Source organism: Oryzias latipes, chromosome 13 (assembly GCF_053564925.1).
Source record: "Oryzias latipes strain Hd-rR chromosome 13, Olatipes_Hd-rR_3.1".
Lineage (NCBI taxonomy): Eukaryota > Metazoa > Chordata > Actinopteri > Beloniformes > Adrianichthyidae > Oryzias > Oryzias latipes.
Window position 1 is genome coordinate 29,487,956 of NC_136249.1, and position 15,209 is coordinate 29,503,164.

The 15,209-nt window shown below is 37.8% G+C and overlaps 1 protein-coding gene across 6 annotated transcripts in view; it reads left to right on the forward strand.

Annotated features, from left to right (window-relative positions):
* fndc3a (fibronectin type III domain containing 3A) overlaps positions 1–15,209 on the forward strand; it is a 54,341-nt gene that overhangs the window by 11,589 nt on the left and 27,543 nt on the right. For 4 of the 6 annotated variants that reach the window (XM_078956611.1, XM_011482314.4, XM_011482315.4 and 1 more), the window contains one exon: positions 8,721–8,796. In XM_078956611.1, the coding sequence (XP_078812737.1) occupies positions 8,721–8,796 (76 nt within the window). Of the gene's footprint in view, positions 1–6,430; positions 6,762–6,995; positions 7,199–8,720; positions 8,797–15,209 lie in introns of those variants that run through there. The other 2 variants (XM_011482317.4, XM_011482316.4) reach the window with 2 other exon arrangements.

Below are 15,209 nucleotides of genomic sequence, written 5' to 3' on the forward strand. Positions count from 1 at the left end.
ACTGGTATTGCGTTTGGCAATATTCTCAGGTAAACACATATTCAGATTAACAGGACAGGCAATGATGGTGTCAGCAGAAATGGGAGTTGGGTGGGTTGGGTGTGACGCTGTATCCAAAAGCATCTCAAAGATTCTTTTAACTTCAAATGTTTCTTTTGGACTCCATTGTGGCCATTATACTTGATGTTAGTTAACCTAAACCTGACCAACTGAAGCACCCTTGGATGAAAATATTGTCCACAGAGATTACACCCCAGGCATGATGATGGGATCACAGCTGACACTTCTTTACTCACAAGTAGGATTTAGCTTTTTTTTTTTACAGCAAATTAGCTTTTTAATGAGCTTTAAACTTTTGTTTACCTCGACTTCATAATTCATTAATGTAGACGTTTCCTGGATCTAGATTGGCGTGCACTCCACAAAATCCTCTTTCATTTGTTTTTACGCCCTCTTCAAATGTTTGACCAACCACAAGATAGGATTTGTATGAACTAGTACAAAGTTCAGTTAGAATAAAGTGTTGTGAACAAGCTGCAAGAACTTTAAAATGTTGGCTGTGATATCTAACTGATATTGCAGCCCTGGATTTGAGAACGTTTTTGAATGTGGACCACAAGTTTTTTGCAGGAGCCTTAAATAGTCTTAAACTTAAAAAAGCCTTAGACGTTGGGATTTAAGTACAAGAAAGACCAAAACAAGAAAAAGAAACTGCAAAAAATAGTTGTGCTTACAGACAAAAGGCAGAAATAAAACACAATTTACAGACTATGGTATTTACATCCTAAAATTTGTTGTATTTCTGAAAATTTTAAGGCGCAAAGAAAGTAATGTCGTCCTGCTCAACCTCACAATTTGTATTGTAAGTAAGAACTAAGGATCGCAAATTTTGAAGCCTATGATGAGATGTGATCACAGAACTCTTCAAGGTAGGCTAAAATTGAGGACGAACAAATTTAATGTGGCCTTGTTGGAATTAAGGTTGGTGAAAGTCAAAGAACATTTCTGAGCCTCACTGCACATTTTGCCAGTGTGACCATGAAATGGCTTGTAAAAAATTTATAGAATTTTTGGAGTGTTCTTAAAAAGTTTCAAAAGTCTCACTTTTAACTTGTAGAGACACTAGAGCAAGCTTTAAAAATAGATTTAGGGCAGCTATGCAGTTCAGGTCTAACAAGAACGGTTTTAATACTGTTCAACCCAAAACCCAAATTCCTGTATTAACTTAAAGGCTTCAAAAGTGTTTATTCTTCATGTAATATTTTCAAGGACTTACCCAGCATTTTGGATAACTTATTTTTATGCTGCAAACACTTTTAAAATGTTTGTGCTCAAAAGTTTACCACATTTAAATCCATTTACCTATAAAGTGCCAGTTTGCAACTGAAGTTATCTGAAAGTGCCAGATAAAAAGGAAATCAACATCAAAATACCGTAGGCTTCAATTATTACTTTTATTTTAACCAAATTCATTCAAAATGTTCCATACCATAACAATGTGAGGGAATAAAATTGGATTGTTTTAATTTATTAATTATGGCCCATATAAGTGACCAGCAAATTACTTCAAAAGGTTTTTTGAAAGCGGTCAACATCAGTAAGGAGATAAAAATCCACCTAAGCGTGAAGATGGGAAGAAACCTCCAGCAGAACCAGACTGTATAAGAATGAGGGTTGGCTGTTACCAGCTGGAGTCTTAGTGAAAATGCACAAAACCCCCTAAAATATCTCTTTAAGGACAAACTGCATTGGTTAGTACCTATGAAAGCAGGAATCAGACAGACAAACACAAAATCACTGTAACATCTGTAGCAGGACAGAAAAACGAGTTTGGTTACCACAAGGAAACCTGTTGATGGTGGACAAACCTAAAATCATTGTCTTGTCTGTGAAAAGACAAAAGAAATATTTTTGAAACTGCAAAAATGAGGGAACAGGAAGGTGACAGGTTAATAGCAAAACAGAGGAAGATGAGTGATGATTGCAATGGTTATTAGAAGACCAGACAGAGTAAAAGTGTTGAGTAAGGAGGGTTTAGAAAAAAGCCTGGTGTGTCCTAAAACAACCCAAGTAGTCTAAACCTTCAGCAACGTACGAATTACACTTGTTTAATCGTAAGGCAACAAATGCATGAAGTAATTTCTTTGCATTACTCTGAAACTGGATACTGGTAATTTTCAAAATGTTGCAGAAAGACTTTCTAAAAGCTAGATTTATGCAAATCTAAAGTAAATTCCTTATCAAAATTAGATTGAAGCTTTCTCATAATAGGACTGGAGACTAAATTAACCCCATCCACTGTTGTATTGTTTTCAGTATAAAGAGTTCATGTTCATTTACACTGATTAAACATGACAATGATTGATTTAACAAAACCGGTTGCCAGTTCAAGCTTTACTTCCCACCTAATGACAGTTGGGGGGTGGCTACAATCTTTACTGAGACCGGTGAAAGCATAAAATGAGCATTGAAAGGAAAAATGATTAACCCCTTGACGCCTATGGATGGAAATACACATCAAACCACTTCAGCTGCAAACTTACCTTAATTTACCGTCTACTTGAAAGCAAAAACTAATATAAGTGTATGTTTTTTCATAGCTGGGAAGAAATTCTGGCGTCCAATTTATCTATTAATTTAAATTTTTTGTGTGAATAATTTTGCTTTCTTTATGTTTATCATAAAAAAACAAAGGTTATGTTTGAATGCCCTCACTACTCATGACCTAATACACTATGTAGGGCGTTCACTATTTTGTCTGGATGACCAAATCTATAGTGCCCTGGAAATTTCCCCAAAGTCTCTGTGAAAAACTAGTGTGCATTGATGCTCGCTAGATTGATGAATATAGACCATAAGGCATTGCATTTGAACAGTTTATCATTTTAAGAAAAAGTAAATCTAATTTTCTATGAAAATATTTTTTTTTCACCGTCTAATCATAAAAAAAATGCTTTTCCTTCGTTTACCTTGAGCAATACCTGTTCAAGAACCTCCATAACGTACCCTGAATCCTTGCCAGTGATGGGCAGGATTGGAATTGACAAGTTGGACAGTTACAAAAATCTAAAATTGGAATAAAAAAACTGCAATTGATGCATTTTAAAGTTACTTTGCAACACTGTAAAAAATATTCAAGATGCATATTAGAAATTTAATTCAGTGGGTTATGCCAATAGCATTTCATTTATTACAATACTTGAATAAAATTTCCTCTGTTTGCAATATTTTTGATGTCTCGGATGTGCATTTTTTATTTTGACCCCCCCCCCCCCCACACAGACACTAATACTAGGTTTATTTTGCTTTTATACATTTCTACAATATTTTCCAATTTTTTTCCTCTTTCAACTTTGCTCTAATATAATATTTCCAAGAGATCTTGCAAAGTGAAAAGGATCATCAAATTACTTTGAGTCATCATTACACACGTAAGTGTGTTTCGTCAGCTGCAGGGAGACTGCGATAGTTCCTGGCTAGTTTTTGACCCTGGCAGGATTTCGTGTGTCATTTGGCTCCTGCTTCCTGTCCACCCAGCTGCTCAGTCGCATCAGCGAATAGTAAACAATTAAGAGGAAAAAAATAATAAAACCCGAACCCTGAGTCACCAGTAGCAGAGATACGTCAGAACTAACCGTCAGGAGCACATAGCAGGCTCATTCACTGGGTAATAAAACATGGAAGTTGCCACCTGTGTGTGCTGATGGTCACTGTCCTTGCGCACCATTTATAACTTCAAGATATTCTGTTACATCTCTGACCCCCACCCCCCACCCTCATCCCATAAAAAAAATTCATTTTAAATGTGAGTTGGCAATCACTGAACACTCCAGTGAATATTCATCTGTGTGAAAGAGTACTCTTTTTTTTGTATCTTGACAGGTTTGTCAGTATTAGTCATCCTTGTAAAAGAAGTCCTTAAATGGCAAAACAGACATTTATTATGTTAACTTAGCCTCGTCTATCTTGCTATATGGACTTTTAAGTTTGGTATAAATCTGTATAAAGTGACAGCTTTGCTATGTAGTTATCAAAGGAGGAACTTGTCATTTCTTTTTGTGTTATTAGTCTTTCACAACGTCCTTATTTCTGCTCCGCTCATCAGTCTGTGTACCCAACAGAGTTGACATAACTTTGTTTGGCTCCACTATCAAATCTGGAATTTTCCAACACACTTGTGAAGGTTTGTTTTATTTCTTTTTGAACTAAGCTGTGCAAAATGGTAGTATTCAAATATCCCCCATCTTTTTTTTCTTATTTTCTTTACGTTGTTGCGGTACACAATGTATATTTGCCATATGACATCTTCTATAAAAAGGAAAACAAATTATGCTAAAAACAGTATAGCTTTTACCACGCAAATGTTCCTTAAACCTCCTTTTTAGAGTACTCAGTGGTACAGTAGCTGATACAAAAACACATTTTTAAGCCAAGTGTTAGTAAATGGTAAGTGGTGTATACTTACATAGCTTTTACTATCTTCTCAGAAGGCCCAAAGCACTTTGCAGTCACAGTTCCACTCACCCACGCACATACACATTCTCAAACTAATGGCGGTTCCACTGTCCAATACTGGCTCCAACCTTTAACCAACAGGCGCAATGTGGGGTTTGGTGACACTTAAACACATTGTTGCGCAGAGCAAGAGCCAAAATTTTGATCAGAGGTTGACTCCTCTTCCCTTTTTATCACAACCACCTTACAAAACACCGTCTACAAAACAATCTACATTCATAAGGATGAAATAGTCAGGGAAAAGCTAAGATGGAAGGTAGTTCAGCTTCTTCCACTTGCCTAAATCCATGAATAATGCTTGAAAACAAGCATTGACAGTGAGACTCATTCAGTAAGAGTTGGATTTGGCCAGTGTTGCCCTCCTTTTTGGTTCATGACTTTCATTTACAGAAATACTTGGTGCAGCCATGTAACAGAAACTTTAAAATCACATCTCCACTGTTTGCAGATGATGCAAAGGCTCAATTTAGGCATATATAACACCTCCACAGAGTCAGACTTATCGCCTGTATGTTTTCAGGAACTCATGTAAAGGGTGCCCCAAGCAACTATTGAGTGCTGTACACGTCCATCTTTTTAATAGACAATTTGAGACATAAAAATTTTTTATCTGTAATGTTGTGCGGGGGTGTGTGTGTGTGTGTGTGTGTGCGTGCGTGCGAATTCAAAAAAGGAATAAAAAACAGAAATTATATTATGTTTAACATTTTTTAAGATACTTAGTTTGACTTAATAAACAGATGTAATGTAGATGTGTATATATAAAATGGATGGAATTTAAAATCGTTTAGAATCAATATCGGAAAATTTCCTAACAACAGACTATGATATTCATTGCATCGTTAAAATATATTGTTACACTCCTAGGAAAGTCATCAATATTTATGGACGTAGAAGTGTCCGTGCTGTGCAAATCAAATGTTTATCAGCTTTGTACTTGGTCTTGTTTTATTCTTTCGGGAACTTTCTACAGTGTAAAACAAAAACAATCTTTTATAGAGGATACTGATGTACTATCGACTCAGCAGTTTGCATGATGCTGGGGATTCATTAACTTGACACTGGCTGATCTGGTAAACAGCACTGTCACTTTAAGGAGCGACCCATTTAGAGAAAATGAGGAAAGACGTTGCTGGCGTGATGCACTTGCAAGCAGGAGGTTTATGGTGTCACTATAAAAATAAAGTATTTGTTGTGATTGAGAGTTTACAGCTCTGTTATCTTAAAAAAAAAAAAAAAAAGCGACCTACAAAAACTCAAAGCTGCAGTTGCCCATTAGTACTGGAGCTCAGCAAGTGGAATCCCACTACCTCATCTTTTCATTGATCGGAGTATTAGGAGGATGTATGGCATGTTGCTCTGTGAATGGAAGAGAGAGCCACGCAGAGTATGAGGGGGTGGGTGAGCAGCGAGAGAGGGAGGCAGAGGGACTCGAGCATAGTCGTAGATGTGCGCCTCAGAAGCTGCGTGGGTCGTTCAGCTTGCTCACGCCATTGTTGTTAATGTGAATAAGACAGACAAAGGATTCCCCACGCTGTGGACCCCTTACATCTTTGTCGGCTCAGCAAAGCCATGATCACACCCTGATGGAATGCTATTGAAATGAGCCATATCAAGGAGCACAGCAGGCGTTAACTGAGCTGGCACACAAGTCAGTAACAAAGGCAAGAAGGATACAGAATAGCAAACTGAGGCAACGTCCAAAATTCTTGTCATTTTTGGTCCTGTTTTCTCTGGTCCTTTTCCGAAGAGTGGCCACTGCTGATTAGGTTTCAGATCCTTCTGTGAAGGTTTGGCATGGACATTGCTGTTGCTTATTTGTTGAAGGGGTTGCTGTGGATACGAACGGCAGGGAGGCTGCACTGAAGCCAGAAGCAGGAGTGAACAAGCCGCCTGCTGCAGAGTGCGCCGCTATTGGAGCAGATGCGGCTGAATGCAGGCTAAGCAAACATGAGATTCATGCCACGCTCTCCGTGAGGCTCCATCCAGTGCAGGAAAGACCAAGCCCCTTGTTGCTCTTCCCCGTCCATGTTGTCAGTCTTTACTCGGACTTTAATGCAGGAGTTGATGGAAGCAGGAGGTGTTGCAGACCAGCTTACCAAGATGTGTTGGCATCGCAGGTCATGTGATTCCTTATGAGAGCTGAATGGAATGGTGGAGGGTCTGGCTGACCCTGGAGCATCATTTTCCTGCCTGTGACTGTGTGAATAGTGACGCTTGAATGATAAAAAGCAATGCGGGCAACAGTAAGTAGCTATTTTTTTCCCCCCGCAAAATTTCCCTTTTTCTAAAAAATGTCCCCCACACATATTAAATTCAATTTTGCATGCCCTTTTAATGTCAAATATACATAGACAGAAATTCTTCTTAATAGATAAAAAAAATGTTAGAAAAAAAACAAAAAGCACAGTAGAAAGTGTCCAAACTTTAATTAGACTCTTTTGCCCCTCCCACCACCGCCATCACGTTACACACACTGCTGACGCAGCTTGTATGGGTTCGTAGGAACATGCGAGACTGTGTGTGGCAGTCAAAGGGCTCCTTCCTGTCTTTGCTGAGCACATGAATGGGAGCACTGTGAGAGATGGAGGTGCTGATGATTTCAGTGTTTGAGGACAGCCATAGCCAAAGCCCTCTGCCAGAGGAGAGTAGATTCTATGACAGCGACTTCCACAAGAGCGAGGTATCTAGTGCCCACACATAGTGCCAGGAAACAAAAAACCTATTCAAGCTTGTTTTTTAGCCTGTAAAGATGGAAAAAAGACTTAAGGGCATGATTGCACATAATAGGATTTACATCATGTAGGATTCTATTGAAATTGACAAAGTCAGACTAATTGTTTGGTTAATTTAAGATAACTTTATTTCTGTTTTGTTGTATTTGATATTTTTTTATTTGTTGAAAAAGTTTGGTAAATATTTTGTTTTGACAAATTGATCAAAAATGCACTTTTATTTCTTTTTTTAGTCTGTATTTATTCAGTCTTTTATAAAATGCTATGACTCATTGTTATGTCCATTGTAGCCTGTGGGTGACAGGAAATCTGACCTCAGTCCAGCTGTTCATAGTAGGGTTTTTGCTAAACAAAATATGGTTTATTTGTTGTGATCTTTTTTGAAACTACATAATTATTTGAAATTATTGTAAATACTTTGAAATATTATTTATCATATTTTACTAGGAAATGTTACTTGACACCTTCCCATTTTCATCAGTGTGTCTCCATCCATAATTTGTTTGCATTGGCAGCATATAATAACCTTTTAGAATGTGGATTTTGTCATTCTCTTAAATCTCTTTTTAGTTCACCTGTTTTAAATACTTAAATGCTTCCAATAGTCTTCAAACTAATAGGAGGCTTTGTTTGATTTTGTAATTCAATTAAAAGTTGTGTTATTAAACATGGCTATCCTCTGGAATAGTGTTGGAGCTTCTCTCCTTAAGGTGTGCTGACGACATGGACCTTAGAAGATCAGTAATTCAAATTCATTGTGAAAATAAGTTTAAGTAACGTTTGGATCAATCGGTGAGCTATTTTGGATTTGTGATTTGTTCATGTACACACAGTACATAAGCTCAGTCTAAAAACACGTGGACAGCTATCGTCAAGAGCAGTAAAATCCAGTATAGCCAATGGATCTGCATTTACAGCCTTGTTTCTAGGCACCGGATTTCATTTGCTTTCGAAGAAATCCATTTACTCTCTGATCTTTTCTCTGACAAATTGTACCACTTCCTTTTATTTACATATATTAGGGGTTCCGTGATTCGCTTTCTCTACGATTCAGTTCAAACACAGATATTTTTGAATCACAGTTTAGTTTGTGTTAAATAAATGATTTGTGAACTACTAAACAAAAAACAGAACTGTCAGAATAATCTTTTTGTTTTTTAAGTTGCTAAAAAACTTTCAGTTAGCTCATACTAAGCCTGGTGTAATGTAGTAAAGCGATAAATGATTAGTCCTTAAATCGAGCACAACAAATGTTTGACACTTTCAGTGTAAACATACTGGTAATGCAGTAGAGATGCAACGATTCACTTTCCCCACGATTCGGTTCCATGGTGAACGGGTCAGTTTTAAATTGAAAACTGTCATCCCTAACACGTATTTATATTTTAGGGGGGGATGTGGCTTGTTTGTAGTTTATTGCGTTCAATTTTACTTAAATAATTAAATCTCTTTTCATTTGTTTTATTCCAGGTAATCCTGGTTCAGGTAAACCCGGGTGAGGCCTTCACTATTCGACGAGAGGATGGTCAGTTTCAATGTATCACAGGTAAGAAGGCTGATTTGAGTGTGTGTGTGTGTGTGTAGGAAGTGGAAGCATCTGTTGTTCTGACAACATTCCGCTGTTTACATAGTGTGCGCTCGCTTTGGCAATTAGGTAAAGGAACAAGGAAGACAAAATAAAGGTTTTAGATTTCATGAAATTTTCCTGGCGTTAATCTCTGTCTAATGACAACATCTGTTGTTTGGGTTCTGCATTTATTTAAAATATGAATGTAAATATTAAACGGTGTCTGTGTCTGTAATTTCCTTAATGACAAGTTAGCAGTTAATTTTAGGAGATGTATTTTTTTTTTTTGGAAATCTACAATATGGAGCTGGGTGATATTGTCAAAAATGGAAACTGCGATTTTTGTCATTCCATTCTCCATGCTTTTACTTTCTTTAACAAAAATGACAAATGATTGAATATATTTAACATCGCCTTTGAAATTGGCTCTAACACAAAGTTCAACTAAATACAACAAGAAAAAAGCAGTTTTGTGAGCTACTGCTAGCTTGAGCATCTTATAACATAAAATACTGGAACGCACTCAGCAGAGCAATTTTGGTAGCAACAGACTTGAAACAGATTTTGCTGCGTTTGGTTTGATGCTCCGAGTTTGAAGTCACAACCCCAGTGACCAAAATCACATTTTTGACTCACCAGTTGGTAAATAAATAAAAAAAATCTACCAACCAATTTATTCCATTATTTTGCAAAGAAGAACTCTAGGTGTTATTTTTTTAAAAATATTACGTTAAATGCAAACAGAGAAGAAGCCACAACATGATAAAAACATCAGATAAAAACAACTGTTTTTTTAAAGGAACTCCTGAATTGATTTTTAATCAATCTTTGCTCTCTGCTTTTAGCGTTTTCATGCCGTCTAGGAAATATTTTACTTTCATAAGTTGTTTCTGTTTTCTTGCTGGAAAACACCCCCATGAGAAGAGGGCTTTCAGTCAGTCACCTGTAGTCTGAACCAAATGTAAAGTCAAATTCAAACCTGCTGAGAAAACGAGGACAGATTTACTAAAGGGGAGTAGATTGACTGAAAAAAAAAACCACTTTTTTCCTAATTCTGCCTCCAGTTGATTGATTTTTACATGAAATCATAACAAAAACAGGATGACGTTTTGGATTCTTGCCATTGACAGTAAAGATGCAGCACACTCACGACGGGGGGGCTTTTTTCAGTTAAACCCCAGCTCTGAAATGTCACAAAGACACTTCTAATAAAGGTTCATACAAAATGTCTCTTATTATATCTATAAAATACAAATTTTATAAATGTTCTATGAATTACTGCCTCCCCTGAGTGCAAATCACTAGAATATAGGTATTATAGAAAATTGACATTTACATTTAAACTTTTTACAGTCAGGCATACCGAACTTGTTTCCAAAAATTTCTGAAGAGCCACTTAATCAACCATTTAGTAAGTGGTAGTTAATTTTGCGACCAAAAAAACTCACAAAGAGGAACCAATACTGAACTTTACTTCCACCCTAGTCTTTAATTCCACCTTCGTTGTTTGAACATCGATTATGATGATGAATCGCTGCCGCCTAGTTGGACTTCACCAAACATGGCTGCTCATTTTCTTAAATTGACAGCAACCAAAATGGAGAGTCCGCAGATTATCTACTATAATGTGAACTTTGCCATAATTACAGTGTGTAGTGGTGGAAGGAGGCCAGAAAGCCTTTTTCTTTTAGTTAGATGTCCTCATTCTTATTTATCCCGATGGCGGTTATTTTCTTTCCCACAGTTCTCTGTCATTGTGTTGGCTTTTGTAAAAGCCTCAATGAGTCGTAACTATCTATACTGTTGACAGCATGAATTGAAGACTGTGTGAGTTGTAGCTCATAGCTGCAAATGTTTGATAAAATACGGTGAATTTTCGTTGGTTGGGAAAACTTTGTCACAAAGTTTTTTGTTGTTTGCTTAAAGCCCCAAGCTGGTGGAAGAGGGCTCTCAACAATGGGGGGAGGTTGCTCCACACCAACAACAGAAACTTTGTCCCACAAAGACAGGTTTTTCAAATTTGTGCTAAAAACGGCATAATGACCACTGGGAACGCTTTTAAAATGGCTAGACAGATGACCTGAGTGCATTTTTAAACAGCCGTTCCCGATGTTTAAATGGCTCTGTGCTTAGTCCCATTTTGCTACCTAAACTGTCGATTTAATACAACAGAAGAATAAAAGGTCAATATTACAGATGCTTACATTATGGGTGAGTTTGAAACTTGCTGTGAAATCAAAGGCCAGTTTGTAAAGACTAGTTTTTAGCATCCCCTTGATAAGAGATTGACCTACCTTTTCTGCTTTTATTATCTATTGTTACGAGTTATAGCAGAAAGGAAAATCAGCACCCAACATTGGATGACAAAGTAGTATAAGGAGAAGTAGAAGGTGATGCTGCACAGCCAGCATTCTGACAGTTGGCTCACTGTGGGGACACTTCAGCCAGCTCACAGTGACTTAGCTCACACCGACCCTCCATATGAACTAAACTTCCTAATAGGTAGAAGGAATACATAGTTTTTCCATCAGAGAAGATGCATGGAACTAAAAGGTGCCACATAGATCAGGGTGACTGCTACTAACTGGCCTGTCACAGGTTGCACTCATCTCTCTGTGACGTGAATAGAGGGATGACTCACCGCTTGCTTTGCAAGGAGGGAGGAAGAAGAGCGTGTGGGTTTGTTTGTGAGCACATATGTGCGTATGCGGTTGGTTGATTTTATTTTATTTTCTTTAGCTTGTTTTAGGAGCAGAATATCCCTTTTTAATTTGCAAGTTTTTGCATACATAAAAGTTCCCAATCTGTAGGACTGCTCCTCCACTCTCCACTGACAAAATAACCAGAATGGAAATCTTGATGGATGTAGTTTTCATGTAAAGGAGATGTGGCTTTTTCTACTTGGTACTTTTTTCAAATTATTATTTTAGAAGAAATAATACTTGTAAATGTTTTTGTTTTTAATTGGAATAGTGTTTGTTTGTTTAACCGTTTTACTTTTTTTTCCGTTGCCATATGTATTTTAAAAGTTGGTCGCTTTTGCGATATAAGATTATTAGTTTAGTGTCCTTCTGGTCATTGTCGCCCTTGCCTTACAGGGAACTTGAACATGAGTGGACATGCCCTTATGTTTTCAGCCTGAGTCTCTCTCAGTAGTTATCACATGAATTCAGATATGAAGACTGCATCTCTGGCATCCCATGCCAGCTGATAAGTTAGGTGACTGATGAGGTAAGTCCTCATCAGGACCAGTGAAGTGATTAGATCCAGTGTTAACCTCTTTGTGATTCAGCATCGCACTGACTGATTCATTTTCTGAGTATAAACCATTGTCTATTTCGACTTTGCTTCTTAAAGTAGCAACATTTTTGCCAGACGTTTTGACCAAAAGTTATTTGAAGAGTGAACATGTTTCCTCTTTGGTATGTTTTCGCTAACACCAATGTTCATAGTTTAAATCTTAAAGGGTACCCTTGTGAGGTACTTTGCCCTCTGACATCAGGATAGATTGGGATTTGTATCATTTGTTGATAATAAAAAACAAGCCCAGAGTGAACTGACTTTGCTACATCCTCAGAAACCTTTAAAACTTGAAAATTTCATTTTTTTCTTTTTTATTTGGCATTCTTTTATGTCCTCTTAAAACACATATTCTTAAAAGAAACAAAAAAAAACAAGTATGTTTGGTGGTAAGTAGATTTTCTTCCAGAGAGATTCTATACTGCACTATTTTTATCATATGTTTTGTTTTGTTGCTTTTCTTTTACTTGAGGGTTCCTATGAACTAAATATAGTGATATAATCCATTGTCGCGCTTCCTTCCCTCTTAGTGATAATCTGTTTGAGCTGCATTGCTACCTTGAAGCCAATAACCCTTTGTTCCAAAGCGTTGTAGTGCTTCCTATGCATCAAGGGTACACCTAGCAGCCGCTGAAACCATTTTTCTGCAGCAAGCACTGGACTAATTATTTTTTCCCCCTAAAGTTTTTTTCTAATTTTATTTTGTAAATTAGTGGTATTTTGACCAAAATATTTACATTTCAAAATATTTGAAATATTGATTTGGTTAGGGCAGGGGTCGGTAACCTGTACCTCTCAAAGAGCCATTTGGATCCGTTTCCCACTGAGATGAAAGCACAGGGAGCCGCAACACTAGGTGTGTTCGAAAAAAAATGTTTTTGCCGAAATATCGCGATAGTTCATTTGGCAATGCTAGTATTGATTCAAAAGGATGTTTCCTTTGATCTTTTGTCCATTTTCCACAACCTTGAATAGACTTTTCCGTCTGTCAAACACCCAGAGTTAAGATAAGTGAGAAGATGGAAACAAATACACTTTGATGCAGACTCGTTTCTATTTGTTCATTCATTCATCTTCTTCCGTTCTATCCCTTTCGGGGGTCACGGGGCTGCTGGAGCCTATCCCGGCCACTTATTGGCAAAGGCAGGAGATACCCTGGACACACCCCCCCCCCCCCCCCACCCCCCTTCCAGCGTGTTCTACACAGACAGTGCAACATACGGTCATCGTAGCAACAAATTTCATTAATTTTATGTGGAAATGGGTGGTTTTAGTCTAGGGGTGGGGGGGGGGGGTGGGGGGGGGAGAGCTTTTTTTTGGTCGCTCATGTGTCCCTGCGAGATTGCCACTTACTGTCTTTTTAGAACAACTTTCCATCCCATAACAGACTCTGGTCGGCGTTCCCAGCTGCAGAAACGCCCCCTTCGCGGTTTCATGCTGCTCTCTTCCTCCGCCCGCTCAAACTACCTGACAGTGTTAACCCTTTTGCTATCCTAGGCACTTTAACATTGGGAGTTGGGTCATCTAGACCCACTAGACAGTGCTATGAACCTTTTTTCTTCAATGATTTGTGATCTTCACTGGTGTCCATGGATTACATGAAATCTTTCCATCTTTATCCACCTTTGTCATGGTAGGGAGAACACGTCAATGTAAGGGTGGGGTCATCTAAGATAGCACAAGGGTTAAAGGCACAAAGACAATCTTAGAACATCATAGGAGCCGCTTGCGGCTCGGCTCGCTGTCTGCGGCTCCGGAGCCGCCGGTTGCCGACCCTTGTGTTAGGGTAACCTTTTTTTGATGTTTTCGTGGCTCATAAACTCCTATCATGTATCTTTTTAGCCCAAAAGGTACATCACTTTTCATAAATATTAACACCCATTTCAAGCCTGTTTTTTATCTGAAGTACATAACATAGATATTTCTTATCTGAGGTACATGGTACAGGTTCTCATAAAGACAAAGTGTTACTACCCATTGTCACTGCAACACTCACTCAGGAGCCTCTCAGACAAGCGGGCACCTCAGACCAAATATCTAGCATTCCAAAATATTTTGGAGGATCAAGCTAGTGAAGGCTCTCCTTAAGAGGACCTACATGTTGACAAGAAAAGCTGGGACAAAGTAGATATTCCTGTAGTTTTAATGTGAGACTTTCCTTGTCTTGGCCATGCAAAGACAAATCTACATTTTTTCCAAATTGGTACAAATATAAAAAGTCTTCTAAATCAATGAACATAAACATCTCTTTTTTTGACACCTTAATAGCAAATAACTGAAAGGGGGAAAAAAAAGCAGTTATTTAAGAATTAATATAAAAAATATGGGAAAATAAAAATAATCCAGCTTGTTTCTCAGTGACAATAAATCCTAATACAGCCAACTCACCTTATGTTTCTAAAATAGAAAATGAAAGGTTGTTTAATTTTTTTTAGCTGTCAACAGGTCCAGCTGAGCATGATGCATCATTAGGAAAGGAAAGGACAGTGCACCCTTTTCCCGCCCACAACCTCATCAATATCTTCCAGGCTCGTGGGATTGAGACCTAGCTAACACACATTTTGGAGACTTTTCCTGATAAATGTGTTCATAAAAACATGTTAATTTTATAACATGATTTTACCGAAACACAAGAAAAAGCACTCATACTCATTCAAGTCTGTTCTGTCACCACCGGCTCTGCAGACCTTGCGATGTCCATCTGCTACAACCAAGAAATGCTCTAACTTTAAGACTTTTCTTTGGTAAGACTGTATTTTCTGCACGAATCTTTGCCTATCGCTAAATAACTGAAATAAAACTTTTAAAAAATCTCAAGAATCTGAAACTATACACAGCAGGTTTCAGACGCCGGTGCTTCCGTTGCTCAATTATGGGTACAAAAGTTGAAAGGACATTTTCACCCAACTAAAACGGCATTAACATTTCCTTTTTTTCCCTGCACACATCTGCTCTAAAGTCATAAAAATAGTAACCCAAACTGTGTTCTAAAGGGTTTTTCGTCACCTGCATTAGAAAATTATTCAATAACAAGACCCATATGCACAACTGTGAAAATGATTTACTCATCCACAGCATCCTTTCACAAATCA